The sequence below is a fragment of the Mesoplodon bidens genome (genome assembly GCF_964165515.1).
Source record: "Mesoplodon bidens genome assembly, chromosome: 6".
In the NCBI taxonomy this organism is placed as follows: Eukaryota; Metazoa; Chordata; class Mammalia; order Artiodactyla; family Ziphiidae; genus Mesoplodon; species Mesoplodon bidens.
In genome coordinates, this window is record NC_138162.1 from 72,640,691 (window position 1) to 72,665,045 (window position 24,355).

At 33.8% G+C, this 24,355-nt stretch overlaps 1 protein-coding gene across 5 annotated transcripts in view; it reads right to left on the reverse strand.

Annotated features, from left to right (window-relative positions):
• Nucleotides 1–24,355, reverse strand: part of JAK2 (Janus kinase 2) — a 257,421-nt gene that overhangs the window by 16,347 nt on the left and 216,719 nt on the right. For all 5 annotated transcript variants that reach the window (XM_081238459.1, XM_081238457.1, XM_081238458.1 and 2 more), the window contains 16 exons: nucleotides 22,027–22,348; nucleotides 21,131–21,250; nucleotides 19,131–19,288; nucleotides 16,934–17,045; nucleotides 14,845–15,031; nucleotides 14,035–14,162; nucleotides 12,421–12,555; nucleotides 11,240–11,327; nucleotides 9,531–9,658; nucleotides 8,251–8,389; nucleotides 7,187–7,338; nucleotides 6,888–7,038; nucleotides 6,009–6,145; nucleotides 3,581–3,770; nucleotides 2,115–2,239; nucleotides 1,771–1,943 (listed from right to left, as the gene is read on the reverse strand). In XM_081238459.1, coding sequence (XP_081094585.1) covers nucleotides 1,771–1,943; nucleotides 2,115–2,239; nucleotides 3,581–3,770; nucleotides 6,009–6,145; nucleotides 6,888–7,038; nucleotides 7,187–7,338; nucleotides 8,251–8,389; nucleotides 9,531–9,658; nucleotides 11,240–11,327; nucleotides 12,421–12,555; nucleotides 14,035–14,162; nucleotides 14,845–15,031; nucleotides 16,934–17,045; nucleotides 19,131–19,288; nucleotides 21,131–21,250; nucleotides 22,027–22,348 — 2,445 coding nt within the window. The remainder of the gene's footprint in view (nucleotides 1–1,770; nucleotides 1,944–2,114; nucleotides 2,240–3,580; nucleotides 3,771–6,008; nucleotides 6,146–6,887; nucleotides 7,039–7,186; nucleotides 7,339–8,250; nucleotides 8,390–9,530; nucleotides 9,659–11,239; nucleotides 11,328–12,420; nucleotides 12,556–14,034; nucleotides 14,163–14,844; nucleotides 15,032–16,933; nucleotides 17,046–19,130; nucleotides 19,289–21,130; nucleotides 21,251–22,026; nucleotides 22,349–24,355) is intronic.

Below are 24,355 nucleotides of genomic sequence, written 5' to 3' on the forward strand. Positions count from 1 at the left end.
GGGAACACATCTAAACATGTTATGAGGCCAACATTACCCTAATACCAAAACCAGACAAGGACACTGCAAAAAAAAAAATTACAGGCCAATACCTGGATGAACATAGATGCAAAAATCCTCAACAAAATATTAGCAAACTGAATTCAACAATACATCAAAAGGATCATATCCCATGATTAAGTGGGATTTATTCCAGGGCTGTAAGGATGGTTCAACATCTGCATGAACAAAATGAAGGATAAATACCATACGACTGTCTCAACAGATGCAGAAAAAGCAACTGATAAAATTCTAACACCCATTTATGATAAAAACTCTCAACAAAGTGGGTATAGAGGGAACCTACCTCAACATAATAAAGGCCATATATGACAAACCTACAGTTAACATCATACTCAACAATGAAAACCTGAAAGCCTTTCCTCTAAGATCAGGAACAAGACAGGGATGCCCACTCTCACCACTTTTATTCAACACAGTATTGGAAATTCTAGTCACAGCAATTAAGCAAGGAAAAGAAAGAAAAGGCATCCAAATTGGAAAGGAGGAAGTAAAACTCACTACTTGCAGATGACATTATACTATATAGAGAAAATACTAAAAACTCCATGAAAAACAAAAAACAAAAAACTGTTAGAACTAATAAATGCAGTAAAGTCACAGGATACCCAAAAAAAATCAATATACACAAGCCAGTGACATTTCTATACACAAATAGCAAACAAACAGAAAGAGAAATTAAAGCGATCCCATTTACCACTGTATCAAAAAGAATAAAATATCTAGGAATAAGTTCAACCAAGGAGGTGAATGACTTGTACAGTGAAAACTGTTTAAGACACTGATAAAAGAAATCAAAGAAGGCACAATTAAATGGGAAGACAGTCCATGCTCATGGATTGGAAGACTTAATATTGTTAAAATGTCCATACTACCCAAAGCAATCTACAGATTTAATGCAATTCTTATCAAAATTCCAATGACATATTTCACAGAACTAGAACAAATTCTAAAATTTGTATGAAACCGCAAAAGATCCCTTGAGAAAGGGAACAACCTTGAGAAAGATGAACAAAGCTGGAGGTAGCATGATCCCTGATTTCAAGATATGCTACAAAGCGATAGTGATCAAAACAGGTTAGTACTGGCATAAAAACAGACACCCAAATCAACCAAACAGAATTGAGAACCCAGAAATAAAACCATATATATATGGACAATTAAATTATAATAAAGGAGCAAAGAACATACAATGGAGAAAGGACAGTCTCTTCAATAAATGGTGTTGGGAAAACTGGACAGACACGTGCAAAAGAATGAAATTAGACCACTATTTTACACCACATACAAAAATTAACTCAAAATAGATTAAAGACTTGAATGTATGACCTAAAACCATAAAATTCCCAGAGGAAAACATAGGAAATAACTTCATTGATTATTACTATAAATATATAAATGACAAACTTTTTTTTTTTTTTTTTTTTTTTTTTTTTTGCGGTACGCAGGCCTCTCACTGTTGTGGCCTCTCCCACTGCGGAGCACAGGGTCCGGATGCGCAGGCTCAGCGGCCACGGCTCACGGGCCCAGCCGCTCCGCGGCACGCAGGATCTTCCTGGACCGGGGCACGAACCCGCGTCCCCTGCATCGGCAGACGGACTCTCAACCACTGCACCACCAGGGAAGCCCAATGACAAACTATTAATAGTAAAAATAAAGTTTGAAGTTTGTGCTCCAAAACTTCATTTTACTGTACTAAAATATACTCACCAGAATATGGGACTTTCACCAGGTTCTTTCACTTTGTAGTATTCTTTGCCTTGTGGCAACACTTTGGTTAAGCCAAAATCTCCTATTTTTACTCTGTTTTCATTCTCCACCAATATATTCCTTGTTGCTAGATCCCTGTGGATATACCTTTTTGTACCAAGATACTCCATACCCTATGAATAAAATAACATTTTTCTTTCAGCTAGCTTTATAAACATAAACAATTTAAATAGTCTTGTATCATTCTACTCCCTTAATTATCTAAGAAAAACCTTAGAGGATTTCTTAATAATTACTTCAACATATTCTCTTCATCTACAACAAACAGCCAGGATATTAGGTACCTTGCATATCTGAGATGTGTACTGAAGAAGTTTTTTATGATCTATCCGTTCTTTATGTTTTTGGAGATAGTCTCGTAAACTTCCATATGGTAAATATTCCATAATTAATCTTAGATTACGCCGGCCTATTAACACACAAATGAGAATATAATATTTTACTCTGCTATACTTTACTGATGAACTATTAGAAAACAACTGTATAAAAATGACTTAAAGATATATAAAATCTGAGTCTAAGGGACTTCCCTTGTGGTGCACTGGATAAGATTCCACACTCCCAATGCAGGGGGCCTGGGTTTGATCCCTGGTCAGGGAACTAGATCCCATATGCATGCTGCAACTAAGAGTTAGCATGCCACAACTAAGGAGCCCTGGAGCCGCAACTAACACCCAGTGCAACCTAAAAAAATAAAAATAAATAATAATAATAGTAATAAAGTGTGGCTGGAGTTTTTTTTTTTTTTTTTTTTGGCTGCGTTGGGTCTTCATTGCTGCATGGGGGTTTTCTCTATAGGCGTGCAGGCTTCAGTAGTTGTGGCGTGTGGGCTTAGTTGTGGCTCACGGACTCTAGAGCACAGGCTCAGTAGTTGTGGTGAACGGGTTTAGGTGCTCCGCAGCATGTGGGATCATCCTGGACCAGGTATCGAACCCACGTCCCCTGCACTGGCAGGTGTATTCTCAACCACTGTGCCATCCGGGAAGTCCTGGAGTTATTATTAAAAAAAAAAAATCTGAGTCTAAGATGACAAAACCTGATTATAAAATTAAAGGTGATGTAGTAGTTAAGAGCAATGACTTTTTTTTCTTTTTTTTTTTTTTTTTTGCGGTACGCGGGCCTCTCACTGTTGTGGCCTCTCCCGTTGCGGAACACAGGCTCCAGACATGCAGGCTCAGCGGCCATGGCTCACGGGCCCAGCTGCTCCGCAGCATGTGGGATCCTCCCGGACCAGGGAACGAACCCGTGTCCCCTGCATTGGCAGGCGGACTCTCAACCACTGTGCCACCAGGGAAGCCCAAGAACAATGACTTTTTGAATCAAAAAGATTTGAATAGAAGTTTTTAAAATAGTTATGTTTTAATGTTCTGTAACCCATTATGCAAACCAAAATAAGCTGATGAGAAAACTTCCTTTCTCCTCATCTATACTGAATAAAAAGCATCTAATTTAAAAAAATAATATTTTCACAGAAAATTTCTTTCTTTAAAAATGACATTCCCTTGGTAAGTTTAAGCAAGAATGGTAACCACCATCCTCAGTGAAGAGAATGATCAATCAAGTAGTCAAGGACTTCCTGTAGTTACAGCCCACCAACACCAAGTACAATCTCCAGTCATACAGAATGCTTCTTTCTCTGGGCACTGGAATATTTTAAGTCCAGATCTGGAGGCATTATAAGTTTCTACAATATTACCCAGGGTGTCAAAGACATACCCTGAGTTCAAAAAAGTATCAATGGGCAACATACCAGCACTGTAGCACACTCCCTTGTACTTTACAATGTTGTCATGTTGCAAGGATTTAAGGATTTCAATTTCCCTTTCAAAGTCTCTGAGGTGCTCTTCAGTACTGTGCTGGAGCTTCTTCACAGCCACCACCTCTCCAGTGTTGTCTTGTAGAGGGTCATACCGGCACATCTCCACACTCCCAAAATTACCCTAAACAATACATCACATTAAGAAAGAAATCTCAAGTTTTCTAGAAAAAGTACTAATAAATTCTGATTATACAGGCAATTTTCAGCAGCTAGAAGATGTATCTCGAAACTCACATTAAACAACTTTCAGAACAAGAAAAGGAGATAATATTTCAATAGGTGAGTGGTAAACTTAAATATTTAATTTCTTCAAAAGGAATTACAGGCTGAAATATAAAACCTTCAAAAAAGCATTTAAACAAATCATTAACATTAATTTTTAAGATAAGCCAAGGGACATGCCAGGGAATTCCTAAATTTCTATCACTAACTTCCAGGAAGAACTTTTTTTCTTCACAATATAGCCTTTGATGTCACTGTCAGTGAGCTATATGGAATAAGGGTATGTTACAGACTGAATGTCCATGCCCATTCCCCCAAATTCATATGATAAAGCCCTAACCCTGAATGTGAGTGTATTTGGAGATAAGGCCTGTGAAGAGGTGATAAAGATTAAATAAGGTCATAAGGGTGAGTCCTTCATCCAATAGGCTGGTGCCTTTATAAGAAGAGGAAGAGACACCAGTTCTCTCTGCCATATAAGGACACAGTGAGAAGGTGGTCACGTGCAAGCCAAGAAAAGAGCCCTCACCAGAAACTGAACCCTACCGGAACCTTGATCTTAGACTTTTCAGCCTCTAGAATTATGAGGAATAAATGTCTGCTGTTTAAGCCAAGGTCAGCCTGTGTGGTTGGCAGCTTCTGTGATTATCTCCCAATGTTCTCTACATTCTGACATTCAAGCTCTTTTAAAATCCCCTCCCCTTGAGTGCAGGCTGGATTTATTAACTCATTTTTAATGAACAGAATATGGCAGGAGTGATAAGATGCCACTCCTGAGATTAGGATATAAAAAGACAACGGCTTCGATCTTGGGTATTTGCTCTCAGCTCCCGTGTTGTGAGGCAGCCTGTGGAGAGGCCCGTGTAAGTGAGCTTGGAAGCAGATATTCTGAGGCCTTGTCAATAGCCATGTGGTAAGCTTGGAAGTAAGCCTTCCCCTAGTCAAGCCTTCAGAGGAGACTGCAAGACCTGGCTGACACCTTGATTACAGTCTAGTGAGAGACCTTGAGCTATAACCACCCAGATTCCTGACTCGCCTAGCCTGTGTTATAATAAATGCTTTTTTGTTTTCAGCTGTTACGTTTTAGGGTAATCTGTTGCACAGCAATAGATAACTAATACACCCAAATACATACTTTTTTTTTGTCATTGCTACATACTTTGAAACATTCCCAAGACTATTTTACAAACCAGGAATGACAGCAAAGTATTAATATAACTAAGCCAATACATAATATAACACCTGATATTTAGCTCTGGTAAAGCTGCATCAGAACATTTAGTTTAGATTCAATACCTAAGTGAGGCCTTCATAATACATCCAAGCCAAAATCCAGTTCATAAAGCTACATGGTACAGAACCCTATACTAGCAAGCTTAGAGGAAGAAAGAGGGCTTTACCACTATGATTGGACCTGCTAAGAACTAAGGTTTTCTTGGTCTTACTTAAAATATGTAGGCTATGCATGACTGTGTGACCTTTCAGCAGGGACAGACTGTCTGCTAGTAAACATGGTCCAGTCAACATCTAGACTCTGAACAAGCAGATTAATTATTTCTCTCTGAGATGACTGAAAAAAGACATGGGTGGAAAGGCTTAATTAATTGTTCCTTTCTGTATCTCATAACCAAAGCGCCCTCTACCAAGAAAGAGTCTCATGGTCAAATTAATTGGGGAAAATACTGCCTAATTTATCCATCTCTCTTGAAAATGTTCAATGCACAGTACATGTTAAAGGTTCTGAGAAGTTCTTCAGTAAAGACAGCTGTTTATTTAACACAGCATTTCTTCAACATCTGACAACTAAACCTTTTTTCTACAAACACTTTTTTAAACTTTTTATTTTATATTGGAGTATAGTTGATTAACAATGTTTGTTAGTTTCAGGTGTAGAGTAAAGTGATTCAGTTATACATATACATTTATCTGTTCTTTTTCAAATTATTTTCCCATTTAGGTTGTTACATAATATTGAGCAGAGTTCCCTGTGGTATAGAGTAGATCCTTGTTGGTTATACAAACAGTCTTTAAAATTTTGTGGAAAGTGAACTTTAGAGAATCTCTTAAGCCTTTTTTTCCCTAAATAAAATGTTTTACGATTATATTTCAACTATTTAAAAATCTTCTGACATCTTACCTTGCCAAGTTGCTGTAGAAATTTCAAGTGTCTCTCTTCAAATTGTGTAGGGTCTCGGTCTTCAAAAGCACCAGAAAACCCTAGGGCACCTATTCTCATATTAGGTAACATGTCATTTTCTGTTAATAGTTCGTAATCTGGAGAAATAAAGAATATTTCTACCATAACCTGGCAAATCTATTCTCTAGGTTAAAATAATACATATTCAAGCTGACCAAAATAATCAGAATGAGTTAGAAATACTAAATACAAATCGATACAGGGCAACTCTAATAGTTTTGATTATGTTAATGGAAGCCTTGAATTATAACCCATAATCTAACATGTTTTCAGTAAAGATTTTTACAAAGGATAAATGAATACTTTCCAAAATAGGTAGTTTTAATAGTTATAAAGTAAGATTATATGCCGATTTTTGTGGTGAGAACAGCAAATAGTATTGGAACAGGAAATACTTATAGGTCAGACACATGTATATTTAGCTATGTATTTTAAAGGAGAAGAGGACAAACAAATCTACTTCATGTTTACAAAATTAATCAATTACAGAATATATGAGAACTAGTTAAAAAACACAAAGAATGGTTCTTAAAAAGTCAAATAAGTCAAATAAACTTCTATAGTTTACTACTCATTAACTGGCAAACTGAGGTTATTAAAAGGGAAAAAGCCTTTTTTAAAAATGGAAATACTTCACAGTCAATGAGACCAGAAAATGTATAAAGTAGGAAAAGTCAAATGAACGTAAGAAATTAAGAGGGTTGAAAAGATATCAGGGAACTGTCCAGAGAGGATTACAAAATTCGTATGGATTTATTAAATATAACAAAGATAGAAAGATAGCTGGAGACTCATTAGGATTGCTCCATCAATACATACCTGGGGTAAACAAACTATTAAGATCTCGTATGATGGCTCTGAAAGAAGGTCTAAAATCTGGTTCGTAATCCATACAATTATTAATAAGATTTGCTAATTCTGTCCACTTTGGTGCAGGAAGCTGGTGCCTATTTTCATAAAACTGTAGTTTCTATAATTAAAGAACCACATATTGATAATAAATTATAAATGCCGTATCAACCTTTTTTACATACAATGGGCTAAAGAATATCAAATCATGTGCAAAAAATATCAGGGATCACAAGGTAATTCCAACTTCACCGTTTACATGAACTTACTCTTTGAGAATCCAAAGCACTCAGGGGCTTATCTCCTCCACTGCAGATTTCCCACAAAGTGGTACCAAAACTCCATTTGTCTGTTGCCAGATTTAGATGTTTAGGATTTTCAATGCATTCAGGTGGTACCCATGGTATTCTCTCCTGAAGAACTTTCAAATGATAGGAACAAAGTATGGTTAAAGAGTTCCCACAATTAAACAATTCTTATATATGTTAATAATTAATAATTTTTGCTGTATAATTAAGAGATTTAAAGAGTACAGAGTCCTTTCTCCTTCACCATATGAACATATATTCTCTTTCTTCACATCCCATTCCAAAGGGTAAAGTCCCCCTGAGTATAAGATCTAACTAAGATCCTATAACATTTTCTGCCCTACAGTCTCTGTCTTCACTTCATATAAAGGCACTAAGTTTAAGTACTATTGGCTGAAATAGGAAACCATGCATCAGTGTACAAAAGTTGATAAATTTGGATTCTAAGTTTAGAAATTCAATTAGAGAAATTAGCTAATGTAATGAAATACAATTACAACACTACTAGGATCAAAAAAATGCCTCTCAACTATCTGACTGAAATGTTTACTTTAATTAATTGTGTTAAGGAGAAGGTTATCAACACAAAAGTTTTAAGAAGTCATAATTAGCTGAATAATTAAACTAAATAGAAAATTCAAACTAGATAATATATCTTCTCAAATTTTTATTTAATGACTAAAGGGAAGAAAAATTTAGAAAAATTTACTTGTGGCTCAAAGAATGATATTTTAAAATTTCACAATAAAACTGGATAAAATCCGATATTCCATATATAATTAGGGATTAACACTGTTTTAAAAAAATCACCTTACAGTACATAGAAACATGCTTATAAGAAAGGAGGAACAGAGACTAGGATGTAACTATAACTTAATTTAGATTGCTAAAAATGGTAACTAAATTTTATTATTAATCAAGAACATGTCAATAAAATAGAATTTGAGAAAAATTAACAGCCTGATCTTTATGCCTCTTTCCAAGCAAAGCTTAATAAAGTTAAATTTAATCCCTGTAGAACTTACTGTCCTTTGGCAAAACTGTAATACTAATGCCAGGGTCACTAAGTTTGATGAAAGGAGGATTTCCTGTCTTCCTGTCTTCTTCTCTGATAAGAAGAATATTTTTGGTGCACACATTCCCATGAATAAGGGTTTTTTCTTCCTATTAAAGTTAAATGCATATACATTCAAATATTAATCCACAAATAATTTGAGCACTTAATATGTCCAAGACCCCAAAATGGATTTAAAAAGTAAAAATAAGAAAACAGTATTAATAAACATTAATTGGAGGCACACTTTGAGAAAATAAAAGGAAATTTTATGGCATCACTGTGCTTCATGTTTTACATTTTAAGTGAAACAATGCTCTATACCCACGAAGAAACAAATACTTTTAAAAAAATTAATTAATTATTTATTTTTGGCTGTGTTGGGTCTTCGTTGCTGTGCGCAGGCTTTTCTCTAGTTGCGGTGAGCGGGGGCTACTCTTCATTGCAGTGAGTGGGCTTCTCATTGCGGTGGCTTCTCTTGTTGCAGAGCACAGGCTCTAGGCGCACAGGCTTCAGTAGTTGTGGCACGTGGGCTCAGTAGTTGTGGCTCGCAGGCTCTAGAGCGCAGTCTCAGTAGTTGTGTGGCACAGGCTTAGTTGCTCCGCGGGGCATATGGGATCTTCCTGGACCAGGGATTGAACCCATGTTCCCTGCATTGGCAGGTGGGTTCTCAACCACTGTGCCACCAGGGAAGTCCACGAATACTTTTTAAAACTACTTAATGCCAGTTCACTTTATTAAGCTGAGATTTTAAATAGTATATATTTGTAGGTGGTAGTTAACAGCAAGAAATACTGTTTCTGTTCAGTAGGTGCATTCTTAAGGATCTGATCACTAGCTGGCCCTCTGGTATTCTGCTTCTCTGGCAAAACTGCTTTCTCAATGGACATAATGTCCAATTACCCACAAATACCATAACAAGGTATTTTCTGCAGGGATTTTTTGCTATTCATAGTTAGCACAACATTTTTTTGGTAATTTTTCGTTAAATTCTCTGAAGCCAAGATACACAAACCACAGACTGTCCATCAGCAGTTCTAAGAGATTGATGGGATGACAAAACTATTTCTTTCAAAATTGATTTCACATAAATATATACCTAAAATAATCCCTTTCATCAACTAACACAGATTATTTTAAATGACTCAACATCCATTTACAGATTTATTTCTTGGTCCCAGGTCAAGATCCTTTCACATTGCTTCATAATCTAAAACAGTAACTTGACAAAAGAATATACTAATTACTTACTAGAAAATGCATGGCCCATGCCAGCTGTTTAGCCACTTCAAGTTTCCATAATATATTTATAGAATTTTTATTCTTTTTCAGATATATATCTAGTGATCCAAATTTTACAAACTCCTGAACCAGAATATCTGCATTAAAATATAATGATAATAATAAGGCTCAAGTACAGTACAGTAAAATATATATAATTTTAAACTTTTATAATTATATTTATAGTTATATGTGGTATTATAGGTAAAGAGATTAAACTACATAAAATTCACTAATTTAAAGAAAGGTTAACAGCTATGTAAAATGTATATTGGGGTTTTAGTTTATTCACAACAGAAAGAGGTAAAGTCTAAACAATTACATATAAACACAATATTATATATAATTGTACATTATGTATAATAATATGTAGATGTATGTAGATCGAATCCCAAATTTTGGTTCCGCTTCATCTAATATTAAAATTAGTTTTCATATGATATACAACAACTTTTGGTGACAAAATTACCTTTGGACCTTGCTGGGTAACTAAAACAAATGTTATGAAAGTTTTGCTGCCTATAGTTAATTTGGAGAACAGTCAACATGTCAATAATAAAGAACTGACTGCAGGGAAATTTACCTTAAGGCAAGTGTCAAAAAAAAGACCTAAGAGTTACAATGAGCAAGAGCTTAGTAAAACTTTTTAATGTGGCATGTAAGACATACCATATTTCAGAGATACCACTGACTGTCATATGTCCCATTATTATGTGTCATAAAATTTTAAAAATTGCCAATTAAATTATGAAATGCCATCAATTATATCACATTTCCTAATTTCAGATATTTTTAATGTGAAAAAAATGTATCACAGAATCAATGAAATAAGTATAAAAGCAAATGTAAGATCTGGGATTATTTGCTCTAAAACATTGTTTTCAAACTTTGTAAAGAAGTATATTCTTTTTTTCCCCTAGATGAAAAATTATGGGAAACATCAATAAATAAAAAAGAGAAATACAGAACCACTTTAGTTGGCGGTGAGGGGCAGAACTCTCCACTCTGCATTTAGATTTACTCCCATTTCATCAGTCCCCTGAGATACCTCTGCAGAACAGATTTGAAAACTATTGCCTCTGAAAAGACTATCAATTTTCAAAAACATGAAAAAATGTTATATAAGTATGGATGCATACTTAATCTACATTACTAATGGAAAATTAATTACATAAGTAATTTCTGAATGTAAACTTTTGAGAGTTTTTATGAATAGTTTAAATTTAGCCATAAATTATATCTATATCAACATCCAATCATTTCAGTCAGTTCCATTACAATTCAATCTAACATTTATATGCTTTGTCTTAATAATTTCAAAGAGATCTGTACTGAAATGGCCAGTTATTACAATGTTATGTTGAACCAGCCATAATCTGTATTGCTATGGTCAACAGAAAAGGTTGTTTTTGTTTACTAGAATACTCTACTGTTCTGGCATTTTAACATAAGCCATATTAAATGTTTACTGCATTTTAATTTCATTCATTGGTTTCCTTTTTAAGAAGATATAACTGAACAGTTCCACAGCGTTTTTGGTTTCAACAATATTTAATTCCTGTTAAATTATAGTTTATATTGATATCTATTATCCTGAAATTGAATTTTCTATATAAATAAAAATGGATGTTCTGAGAAAGGCATAACATTAACATAAGGAAGCCAGTCGTTTTACTTACTCTCCTCTCCACAGACACATACTCCATAATTTAAAACCAGATGTTTGTGAGAAAGCTGGCTCATCATGCTTGCTGCTTCAAAGAAAGACTAAGGAAAAGAAAAATATACAAAAGATGCAAAAGAATTATTTTTTGTGTCTAAAAGCATTCATAGTTCAGAAAGATTCTCTCTGCCATAAGAGAAATGCACTTTCTCCTATTAGCAGGACTACAGATAAGGTTACAATGTGCTTTGGTCCCTTCAGATGGACTTACAACTGCCATCAACCTTGATGTTAGAGTTCATTCTCAGGAAAACCTTGAGTAAGCTTGGTTCAAGCAGACAGCAATGTGAAAGAGCAATAGTGCTTGGTACAGGGCAACATGAATGATGCAAGATTAACAGGCTTAGACCCACAGCACCTAGAATAGAGAACAGAGGCACGAAGAGAGACAGACACCAAAGACAGTGATGTGGGACTGCAGTAAATGGATGGGAGCTTCAAGCAACACTTCCCAAAAAATTAAGAATGATTGCTGTAACAACTATGTCAGGAGACTGGCATGGTATTAACATCACTCTAACTCAACTAAACTTTGCCTTGAACTTCTGGGTATGGCTGTTGAAGATCACAGTCACCAACACTGTGGTGTTCTGGATTAGAACAACTCTTTGGCTTCTATGTTTCACATTATCTTCTACTAACATCCTTTAAGACATTTTAAGTATCATAAATGTTTGTTACATCATGTTTGGTGATATTGTACTATACTAAGGACTTTGACAACTGGCAGCTGGGTTTCTGCTGGCTAGCATCTTTGGATGATGCCCAGAGGTAACAACATTTCACCTAGAGTGTTCCTCACGTACACTGCCTTTCAAACTTTTTTTAAGTAGATGAAATTATAGAGGAAACCCATGAAGCTCTGGGGAGCCAAATTTAAAAGCCACTGCTTTAGTATATGCAAAGATGCAATAATACACATAACACAATGCTTAATATTTAGTTTGGAAATTAGTTATTATGAAAAAATTTCATATTTTTTAGACCCACCAGAATACATCCTCAGAAAGGTCCTTGATATATATACTTTTAAAAATTACAATTTTGAAAAGCTGCATACATGAATGTGTTGTGTACATATGAGAGCATATCTTTAAATATCATAAACTACATGAACGACAAAAGGAATATACAAACCTCTGAATAGTTTCTATGTGCTTTATCTAGAACTTTTAAAAGAACTTCTGTTTCATGCAGTTGACCATAGTCTCCTACTTCTCTTCTTACACCTTTAAAAATTTTGGTAAAAGTTCCTTGGCCAAGGCTTTCATGCTTTAACAGAAAAAAATAGAAAGAAAGAATGAATAAAGATGGAGAAAGAAGTGGGAATTAGGAAATATGTGCAATGACAAACAGTCTTAAAAAATCCACTAGTACTTCTTGCATATCCTTACAGAATAATTGTTGAAAGACTGCACTCTGAAGCAGGGCTGCCTGCAATCTATTATTATTAGTTTTGTAATGTTAGTCAGGTTACCTGGCAACTCTCTGCTTCTTGTTACTCACATAAGGATTCATATCTTTACAATTCTGGATAATTCTATCTATTGTCTCCTTAAGGAACTCAGACATCAGTTGGTTTTTCTCATTCTACTCTCCATGTCCCTTAAGTTCTGTTTCATAACTTCCATTTCTTTCTCCCTCTCTGCTGCCTTTGAATAATTTTCAGATCTAACTTTCAATTCACTAGTTCTCTCTTCAATTATGAGTAATCTGCTTTTTAATTTGTTCATTTTTTAAATGTCAATGAGTATATTTTTCATTTCTATACTTCCCCCCCCAAATCTTTTTGGGCTGTTTTGATGTCTTGGTTTTTCCCGTGTTTTCAACTCCTTTTTTATTTTTAAACATACACACACACACACACACACACACACACACATATATGTATTTTATAATCTCTATCTGAAAGGTCTGTTATATGAAGCTCTTGGAGTATAATTTGATATTTGTCAGTCTTCTGACTCTTGCTTAATCTGGGATTATTTCTCTGTATGTTTTAAAATTTTCAACTAAAAGCTCATGTTTGGAGTCATTTTAACTGTGGGAGCCTTGGGTGGCCTAGATTAAGAGTATATTCTTCCAAAAAGATTTTATATTTGCTCTGCCAACCACCACAGAGTGTTACTAGGGGAATACCACTTGTTATTTTAATTTAATTTATTGGCTTAGGGTTTCTCAAACCATGCAGGTGATATAAAGAAACCCAAACTCAAAAGTTTATAATTACAAATTCTCAGGACAGACTTTTTCATAACTAAGAGCTCAACTAAAACAGACAACACTCTTCTCTTTTTGCTAGCAGGTAAATTTTTCACAATCCATATATTTTTCACTGAGGATGTATTTACGTGAGGGTCCTGGTAATCCTGATCCCCCAAAACGTTCTGTTGCCAAACATCAGCTCTTATGTACTACTTTGTTTTCAGTACCTTCTTTGAACTTCCCTTACTTTCTTAAGAACTTGAGAATTAAGATACTTTTTTAGAGGAAGACTTTTAATTTTTAATTTATTAAAAATTTTTTTAATTCCTGAAAAGAGAATACAATTCCATTCTTAAAATAATTAACTTAAGTTCGGTATCACATTTTCACAAGAAATAAAAATATGTGAATTGCTATAAAATTTTTATAACATAGGTTATAATAAAATAGTTCCAAATGTCATATGAATGTAATGTGGGGTAGAAAATGAAGAAAACAGTTGTTTTAAAAAGACAAAAAGACAATAATCAGCATCTAATGACTTACAAATATCAAATCTTCATTTCTGATTTTGTGGAACACCATTTGGTTCACATTATTATGCCTCTGTAATGTTGGTGAGGTTGGTACATCAGAAATACCATTGGTTCTGAAGACTAGAAGGTTTGATTTATCTGTTTAAAAAAAGGACCGAATGAATGAAAAAAATATATATATATATAAAATCAAAACACACTGAGGATATAAATTGCTCCAAAGGGATAAAATAAAATGTGTTCTATATACAAGAAATGCTTAACAGCCTTTTATTCATTTTTTTTCATAGAAAATTATTTTAGTAGTTTATTCATTGAACTTTGATGTACTCTAACCAGTTATTTTATATATTCAAAATTATAATCCCTTCCTTAACTAGTATAATTTTTCAGGAATTTTAATAATAATTTTAATATGCCTGTTACTTCAAAGGATTTCCAACCTTACTATTTTTATTTTAAAAGATAATTTAAAAGAAATTAAAATTCCAGAAGAATCTTAAAGTTTTTACTTAGAATAACATGAGAATTTGGTACTGAGGTCTTTCAGTTCAATAAATAAGTGACTTATTGATACCATGAAATTATTATTTTTTTAAGTACATTTTAGAATTACAAAACTTTAAGTCACTTCTAGAAAACACAAACCAAACTGAACAATTCTATTAGAGGATGCCTGTACAACATATCAGGAAAAAATTAATTTGTTTTTCGAGCTTCTTCTTTCCTATTTCTTTTGAAATCAACATGCTGAAAATATCTCCCACCATATACACCATCCATGGCCAATATTTTAAAAATAACTAGAAATCTATTTTACCTTTTGGCTTTGGGGGACAGCATTTAGTAAACTGGAAAATTATACTGTCTGAGCGAACAGTTTCCATCTGATAGCAATTCAAAAGATCTTTAAGATTACTGAAGTTCTTCTTTGTACCACTGAGGTTGTATTCTCCATTCTCATTTTTTGTAATCAAACAGTGCTTATATTCAATGACGTTTTCTCTCTATGTAAGTTTAATTATAAAGGGAGGGAAGGAAAAATCACAATGGACATAATAGTGATTACTGTGACAAAAATGATATCACAAAACAACCAAAAGAACATTTAGACATTTGAACCATGAATACCAGCATAAGGTGAGAGAGGTGTTTGCTTCCTCAAAAAGGCATCTAATTACAAGTGCCTAGCCTACAGAAATGGCTTAAGAGTTATTTTATTGAAAGGCAAGGAAGAAAGCAATAATAATAAACAATAATAATACCATCCTTAACAGCTTTCCACCATTTACATAATAAAGTCTAAAACTATTTTAGCATATAAGGCCTTCCATGAGCTGGCTTCTGCCTCCATCCCCAACCTCAACTCCTGCCACTCTCAACATACAACCCATGCTCTAGCTACATTAGGTAGGTGACTTAAAAATTTTCAAGCAAATGCCATGCCGTTTCATGCCTTGATAACTGTATGTGCTGTCTCTCTACAGAATGTACATCCTTTCCTTTTGAGCAATGTACTTTTTATTCAATCCTTAAAACTCAGTTCAATTTCCATGTTTTCTGTGAAGTCCTCCCTAACTCTGACCCCATTCCATAAGCAAAGGTGACTACCTATTGTGCCTCTACTGTATTTGTTAATGATGTCTAATATGGCAATTTTAATATTTTTCAGTTTTTCAATGTTTGTCTTATGTGCTCTATTACGAACTTGCTCAACCATCTATTTTTTGAACTGCTTCTTATAAACATATTCAACCAACTTAGAACCATTTTTATAAAATTGACTCATTATCTCCAGTCAGTCTCAAGTGCTTCCTACTCCAAAGGACCTTTCTTAATAATTGTAATCCCTTCTCTTATTGTCAATATTTGCTTACACTGGATATACTGGGTAATAAACAATGCTCGATTTAGTATTTTTTGGTATACTCTATTTTTGTTTTTCCAAAAGATAAATTTCTTGAAGCAGGGTTATAGCATAGACTCCCTGATATTTAGCCCTCATACTGTGCTGGGCAAATACAGTAAATATAAAAAATATATCCATTTTGATTTGATAATTGAATATAATAGACTATCATATATGACAGTAAAGATATTGTGAAATTAGAATAGATTATCAGTATTTTACAATGTTAAAGTCATGGAGCAACCTGCTTTATGTATTGTATTTATGGACAATTACTCCACTTTACATATGCTAAATATAAGATGATTGCTTTTTATAAAAATTAAAATAACAACACAATCCTTACATTCTCTAATTTTAAAGAGATAAATTTTGTAAGCAGCTACAAAGTTTCTCAAGATTTATACCATGAAACTGCCTTATAAGTGATAGTATCTTTTTAGATAATTTTGGATAGTAAACAATCTTAGCTGAGATCCAAAATTATCTGTATTAACAGTGAGATTTCCTTGCAGTTTTACATTTAAAACATACATCGTAGATCATTATTCTTAATATTGGAAAACCACTAGTTAAAAGTGCAATAATGTCCCTTTCTTTGTTATTACCCTATTTCACTCTAATCCTATAACCATTATCTGTAAAAGGAAAGTTTACTTCTGATTTATTTAGTTCTACATGTTTTGGTAAAGATATGCATTTTTGTGAAAAAAGAGACTTCAAGAGACTCGATGAAAGTTGACACACTGGTAACACCCAAACATCAAAAAAACAAATTCCAAAAGATAGCAAGATATTACAAATAATTTTTAATATAAATCCTAGAAATTATATCTTGTTTATGAAGAATAGCTGAGGTAAATTAAGTTTACTTAATTGCTAGTTATCATATCCAAAGCCATAATTCTGAGTATTAAAAAGGAAATATGGTAGATATTACAAAAGGGAAATTATATGCACTAAATAAAGATGTTACCATTAATTAGTGTGACACACTAACCTCAACAGCAAAAGTCAGAAAATATTTATTAAAGTCCTTAGGACTGCATCGAAGTACATAGAGTCCAGTCTGATTACCGGCTTTCTTCAGTTTACTGATGGCAAAATCCATTCTAAAGGTAAAGAAGTAATTTGAATGATAATGTAGCAAGAACCATGACATTATGACCAAAATGTCATCTAAAAATCGAAAGTCAAATCTCCTCTACTTTATATTTTTGTCAATAATCTTACAAGGAAAAATATTAAAGTACCAAGCTATTCTGCAATAAGTTCAAACCAATTCAAGGGGCAATTATATTGCTTTAAAAACAAAAGTTATTATAAGACATACAAAATCACAAAGGACAATTCATTCATATGAATTTTCTGCCTTCTGATTTCAAATTTAGTATTTTAAAAACCATAATCTCGGGCTTCCCTGGTGGCATAGTGGTTGAGAGTCCGCCTGCCGATGCAGGGGACACAGGTTCGTGCCCCGGTCCGGGAAGATCCCACATGCCGCAGAGCGGCTGGGCCCGTGAGCCATGGCTGCTGAGCCTGCGCGTAAGGAGCCTGTGCTCCGCAGCGGGAGAGGCCACAACAGTGACAGACCCGCGTACCGCAAAAAAAAAAACAACAAAAAAAAAACAAGAAAAGCCCCATAATCTCATAAAACTTCATTTAACAATACAAACAATATGTCATAAGACACTTATGTCTCTTCTACCACAGCAATTGCTAATATAAAAATTTGTGCATCTTTAATATTTAATATAATACCAAAGTCTAATAGAAGACCCATGGCAAGCAACAAAGACTACTAATTTTTTAAATTTGCTACATGTTTAACTGAAGCTGCACATCTTGAAAGAAATGTAATCTACATGAAAGCAAGAATTATCTGTTTCACTTATCACTGTATTTCTCATACCTAACCCAGTGCCTGGTGCATATTAGGTACTCAGTAAATGTTCTACAAATAAATGAAAGAATGGATGGATGGATAATGAATGAATGAATGAATGAATGGTAGGAGTTTTTAAAATACTGAATATGTAAATTATAGAATGTTCAAGTAGTGCAACTTTTTTCATATCAACCGTACTTCTTAAACAGACATTAGGTATAGGTCAAATCAGTCTTAAATACCAGTCAGGACATGATTTCTCAAATAGTTAAGGATAGGTTAAGGTAAAAAACGTATGCTCAAAATCCCAGATTGTTTCTTCTGCTCAAGTCCTTCAGACCCAGTGCCAATCATAAAGCACATCCTGGCTGAAAGATAACTAGGACTTGGGGTAAATAGATGTTGTGCATGATAGCTGGTTTTATCCAGTGTTAAAGTAAAGGTTTACAACTATGTGTATCAACACGGTAGCTAGTAGCCACATGAAGCTATTTACAGTTGACCCTTGAACAACGTGGGTTTGAACTGCGCAGGTCCACTTATTCGCAGATATTTTTCAATAGTAAATACTACAGTACTGCACAGTCTGTGGTTGTTTGAATCCAAGGATGCAGAGGAACCACTGATACAGAGGATGGACTATAAGTTATATGTGAATTAACACCTTGTGTTGTTTAAGGGTCAACTGTAAATGTAAAGTTATTAAAACTAAATTAAATTAAAAATTCAGTTCCTTAGTTGCACTAGCCACATTTTAAATACTAAATAGCCACATGTGGCTAGCAGCAATTATTAAACAGTACAGATATAGAACATTTTCATTTTCATCACTGTGGAACATACTGCACAAAACTAGTCTAGAAATATGGATATCATATACATTTTGTGTTCAAAGCTTTCAGTAGAAGGAGATGGATTATCCAAAAATAATGATGATTATCAAATTTTGCACTGTGGCTCCTCTGCAGTATTTCCAAATTAATGAAACATAAATTGGAGGGTTTAAAAAAAAATTAACACTGAAGAATTAATTAAACACACCTAGGGAACTAAATATCAAACTTATACAGCAAGTTAGTATTATAGAATGGGATACAGATAGTAAGTTATATTCTAAATAATTCTAATTATTATGTAGTCTGATTGGAAATAGGCTTTCATTAAAAGCAAAACAATTTCCGTCAGATTAAGATAATATTTCTTTCCTAAACTTCCTAAACCTAGGTATATCATTCTGTTGTGTAAAATCTTCTATGTAAATACCTCATTTACTTTAAAAAAATTTACTTTTAAAGTCTGTATTACTCACGAAATTGGCCCATGACAGTTGCTTTGTATATTTTCAAGCACCATTGGAGGTGCTACTTCTTTACAAAGATAATGATGTGCATCTGCAGTTAACCTGTAATATCCATCAATTAATGACACGAAAGACAAAGCTTCCCTTAATGACCTAAGTTCAATTTCCTAAGAGGAGAAAAGAAAAAGAAGAAAATTATTTTCACTCCATGTTGTTAGATAATTCTTCTAAATTAGTTTTCTTCTAAATTGCTCAAATGTCTTTTAAGGCTCCCAAATTACCCAATATGAATTACAAATTCTTGTGTCTGATATTTAAGACCCTCTCAAATATAAGTTTATCATGCCTTTCTAGTTATAGTTCACTCTACATCCATAATTTTATTGTATTTTCCAATACACCTATTAGACAAATGTGCTAGTCATCTTAATTATAAATCTATCTAATCTGATATAAAAGTTGGTATTAATTAGAAATACTGAAAAAAGTTGAAGGAATGATCAACTCCCAGAAAAACAAAAAGTTGTATGTACAAGAATGGAAATGAGATCACGGTATAATGCTTGGCTCAGCAATATTTAGTCACAATGAGAACACAGAGTATGGACTTATATCAAAAGTTATAATAAGGAGAGAACTGTGTGAGGTATCTGACTGTAAAATGTATCTAGCTAACACAAGTAGGCCATAAAAATAGGTACTGTAAAAGATACCATAAACAATGTAAAAGACTTGGCGAACTGCAAACCTGTACAACAAAGGATTAATACCTAAGAAAAGGAAGGCATGTTGACGAAAATGAGTTGCAAGTTTTATAATTTTGGTCATATAACCCTGAAATGGCCTGGTAGGTAAGTCATATAGATACTTAAGTTAAATAAACAAATAACATTAATATGACGTTTAAGCTCCAAGTACAAGAAATATCTGAGTTAAAAAGAAAACAGAGCCAGAAAAATAAGCAATTTAAGAGCAGAGTATAAAGGAATTCATTTCTTCCCTTTCAATTAAAGTAAGTGGGATGTCTGAAGCTATTTTGTTTTATTTTATTATTATTATTTTTTTGGCCACACCATGCAGCATTGGGGATCTTAGTTCCCCAACCAGGGATTGAACCCATGTCCCCTGCAGTGGAAGTACAGAGTCCTAACCACTGGACTGCCAGGGAATTCCCTCTGAAGCTATTTTAAAAAAGGGAAGGGGTTAATCTTTTAGAATCAAACATGTCTCACAGTTTGGGTAGGGATCACTTGGGATTGGTTTACATTTTGTTATATAAAGAGGTGGTATGACTAGAATTACGTACATCTCTATTGGTAAAAAAGATTATACAGTTGTTCCTCCATCCCTCCGTATCTCTCTCTCCCTCCACAGATACCAAAATCCGTGGATCCTTAAGTCTCTTATATAAAATGACATATTATCTGCATAAAACCTACCTACATCCTCCCATATACTTTAAATCATCTCTAGATTACTTATAATACCTAATATAATGTAAATGCTATATGAATAGTTGTAAGTACAATGTAAATGCTATGTAAATAGTTGCCTGCACGTAGTAAATTCAAGTTTTGCTTTTTGGAACTTTCTAGAATTTTTTTTCCTGAATATTTTCAATCTGCAGTTGGTTGAATCTGTGGATATGGAACCCACAGATACAGAGGGTCGACTGTAGTGAGGAATGAGCATTACAACAGGGAACTAGCACAACTGGGGCTGGGGGTGGGGGAGGAGAGGGCAGGAGGTAACTGGTGCTTTTGCTAATTATGAAAATGACTGAAAAATACATTAACGTACAAGACACTCTACGGGAAGATAGTGTTGGTAGTGATACAAAAAGCTAGATGTAATCAAAAAGCTTACTAAATTGTTGTTTATGTTTACAGCTCTATTTAAAACTATAATCAACATCCCTATAAGAAAGTAACTTTGGTATTAAGATTATGAAATACTTATTTCTGACAATTGTAAAACATAACCATTATTTAATGATAAAGCAAACTTACTAGACTTTTACCATCTTGCTTATGAATAGTTACAATTCTGCTTTCATTTGAGCCTTCTTGGTTTGCTTGTTTAATACTGACATCAATAATATCAGGAAAATCACAATATAACTGTAAATCCTGTAATTAAGAGCAGTTGATATTAAAAACAGGTAGAATTTATGGAGCCATTTTAAAACAAGACTCTTATGAAGGAGATTTCATTCCAAATTCTTTTTTAAAAGTATTGATACCAATAGATAAGCATTAAATGGGATTCTCTCCCCCAATAATGTAACCCTAAAACTAAACTGTATCTTGCTTTCACTTAAAAATGAGAGCATTAAAGGGTGCCAGGAATCTAAAGTGTGGTATAGTACCCTTCAATCCAATCAACATTAATAGAAACCAATGCCAGAAAATTGAAAGTTTACCAAACAGTGAAGATTAAAAAAATATATATCAGATAATATCCTAAGAACCACATAGATATGAACAAACTTAAAATTTGTAATGCAAACAAAAACTAAATTATTTAACAAGTATACATCATAAAATCAATGAAAATTAATCTTTTCAAATTAAATTTCATGATTGTGCTTCATATTATTAATAATAGTAAAAGGAAAAAAGGAAACAAAACTACCTTAAACATCACTCTTAGAATTCAAGAGTGAAACTACAAGAACACCATTACTAATTATTTAGTCATAAAAAATTAAATAAAATGCCATTTAAGAACAATGAGAAAAGAACTATAGGTAAGACCTTGTTGGCATCACGTTATTAAAAACTTCCATTTGTATCAATGGGAGAAGAGAAGTGCAAGACCACGTTTCAAATGACTAAAAGTACTTTGCTTTTACTGCCATTCTACTTAAATTAACAAAGAATGAGAACATATCATTGAAGATTACCTGTTCTGTCAGTGTCTCACTTTCTTTATGTTTCCCTCTTGACCACTGAATTCCACCGTTTCCAGTTATTATAATGGTTGCAAAAATCTCCTCACCTGAAGGACCTCTTCCAGGTTCTTTTACTTCAAATTGCTCTGTGTAGAAGGCAGACTGAAGAGTTTCCAGATTTATAAGATACTTAAGTTTCAAGTTTCTGGCAGTGGCTTTGCAATGGCTGAATTGCTCAATAAATCTGCGAAATCTGTACCTTATTCGCTTCCTTGTCAAAATATGATAGTCTTGGATCTTTGCTCGAACACATTTTGGTAAAAATGTCTTGTAGCTAGGAGTAAAGAGCATACACAAGGGCAGAACAAATTGGAACAAAACAAAATTAAAAGAGAAGTCACCACCTTTCTCCATAATAAGTAAACAGCACAGTAGTCAAATGGAAAAAAGTGACACAGCCACCATCCATATAGTATAAAACCTTAAGGTTTTGTTTGATGACGTGAAATGCATTTACAAATTCTGAGTCACCATAAATTTTTAGAGCAAGAAATGTTAATTTTCTTCCCTAATGAAATGAAGACATAGTCTAGTTAACACTGGAGTCTAAAAATTTATTTTCTCTGATTATCTTATATACCATTTTTTGGCTGTACTCTAAAATGTATCTGAATTCTGGAAACTGTTACATTTTGTTAGATGCTACTGATATTCATTAGGTAAACACACTTCTTTTGTAGGCATTATTTTTCTCAGGCAAGCTTCAATAACTCCTAATAATTCCTTTGCAATCAAAACATTCCATTTGGAAATGTTCTGAATCTTTTGTACTTCCATCTCTATGTAAAATATCCTAAGGAAGGTAGATAACTTATTTCTCTCCTGCTCAAATGTCTCACAAATGAAAAACATTTTATTTCTGAAGGTACAACTATATTAAATTTCCATGCCTTCACATAAGCTAATCCTTCTTCCCATCACCCATCTCTTATCTGGTTAGCTCTTACTCATTCTACAAGTCTCAGCCCAAGCATCATCAAATCCAGGAAACCTTTCTGGACCTCTATAACCACATTAGATGCTACTCCCTTTGTATGACAGCATTCTGTGCACCATTCCATAATATCACTTACCACATTCTACCGTACCTGAGTGATGGAGCTGACTAATGTCTAGACATTATTGTTACATTTTAAGGATTATTTGTTAAACAGCACTGATTATTAAACAGTGATCATTAAAATTTAATTTAAATAAACTTACAAATTAAGTATATTTAAAATATAGGTAATGATTACTCAAAAGGCATCACTTCCTAATTATTTTACATTTTTAATTTTATTTTACATTTTGCTACTATCTATGCTTTTGAGGTTATAAATGTCTATCATATCCAAGTGGTGGAAAACGTTTGCTATTCCTCATGTCTTTTCAACTCTTCATTAAGCGATGTCAGGTTGATACTCTGAAACTGGCCACAGAGAGGTTGTTAAACATTTACCAGCATACCACTGCTTACTTACTCCCTTTCCCTCTCTACCCTAATCCCCTTTAAGGAACTCTCAGTTTTGTACTCAAGTAGCCAAAGGTGCTGGAGAAAGTCATTTGACAAGGTAGATAGGTTGTATCATAAATTCTTGATCACCAATTTCAAATAGGCTTTTATCACTGCCATCACTTTTATGACATTTCTCTGTTCAATTAATTTTCCCAAGTCCCACAACTATGTCAAACCCTCTCCAATATCCTCAAACCTCCTACCTTTCTTTTGCCTTAAACCTCAGCTACATTTCTCTTCACTTTCGGCAAATGACTTCACCTCTTTCTTAGGGGGAAAAAATTAAAAAAGCTTCTCTAAGTAGAGCTCCCTCAATATCTTGCTAGCAAACTTTCATACATCTGCACTCATTCTCTCCTCCTTCCCACCTGTTACAATAAATAAGGTATAAATCTGTTAAAGCCATTCCTTTGACATGTACTTACTTACCTATACCCCCTCTTTTCCTCTAATATATATCCACCCTCTGGGGAATTTTACCCTATCTATTATTTCTCTTCTATCCACAAGTTTTAAAAATACTAATGTTCTTCCTATCTTAAATGTAAAATTTTCTTATCCCTCATCTTCCTCCAGCTACAGCCTAGCTGGCTTCTTTTTGAAGTTTACATACCCATTTCTATTTTCCTTCCTTCCATTTACTCCTTAACTCACCCCAATCTGGCTTCTGTTCCATCATTCCGTAGAAACTTCTCTTGCTAAAATCAAGAAAAACTTCCATGTTGCTAAAACCAAATTCCTTGTTCATTTTACTTGTCATTTTTCAGCAGCATCCAACACTGT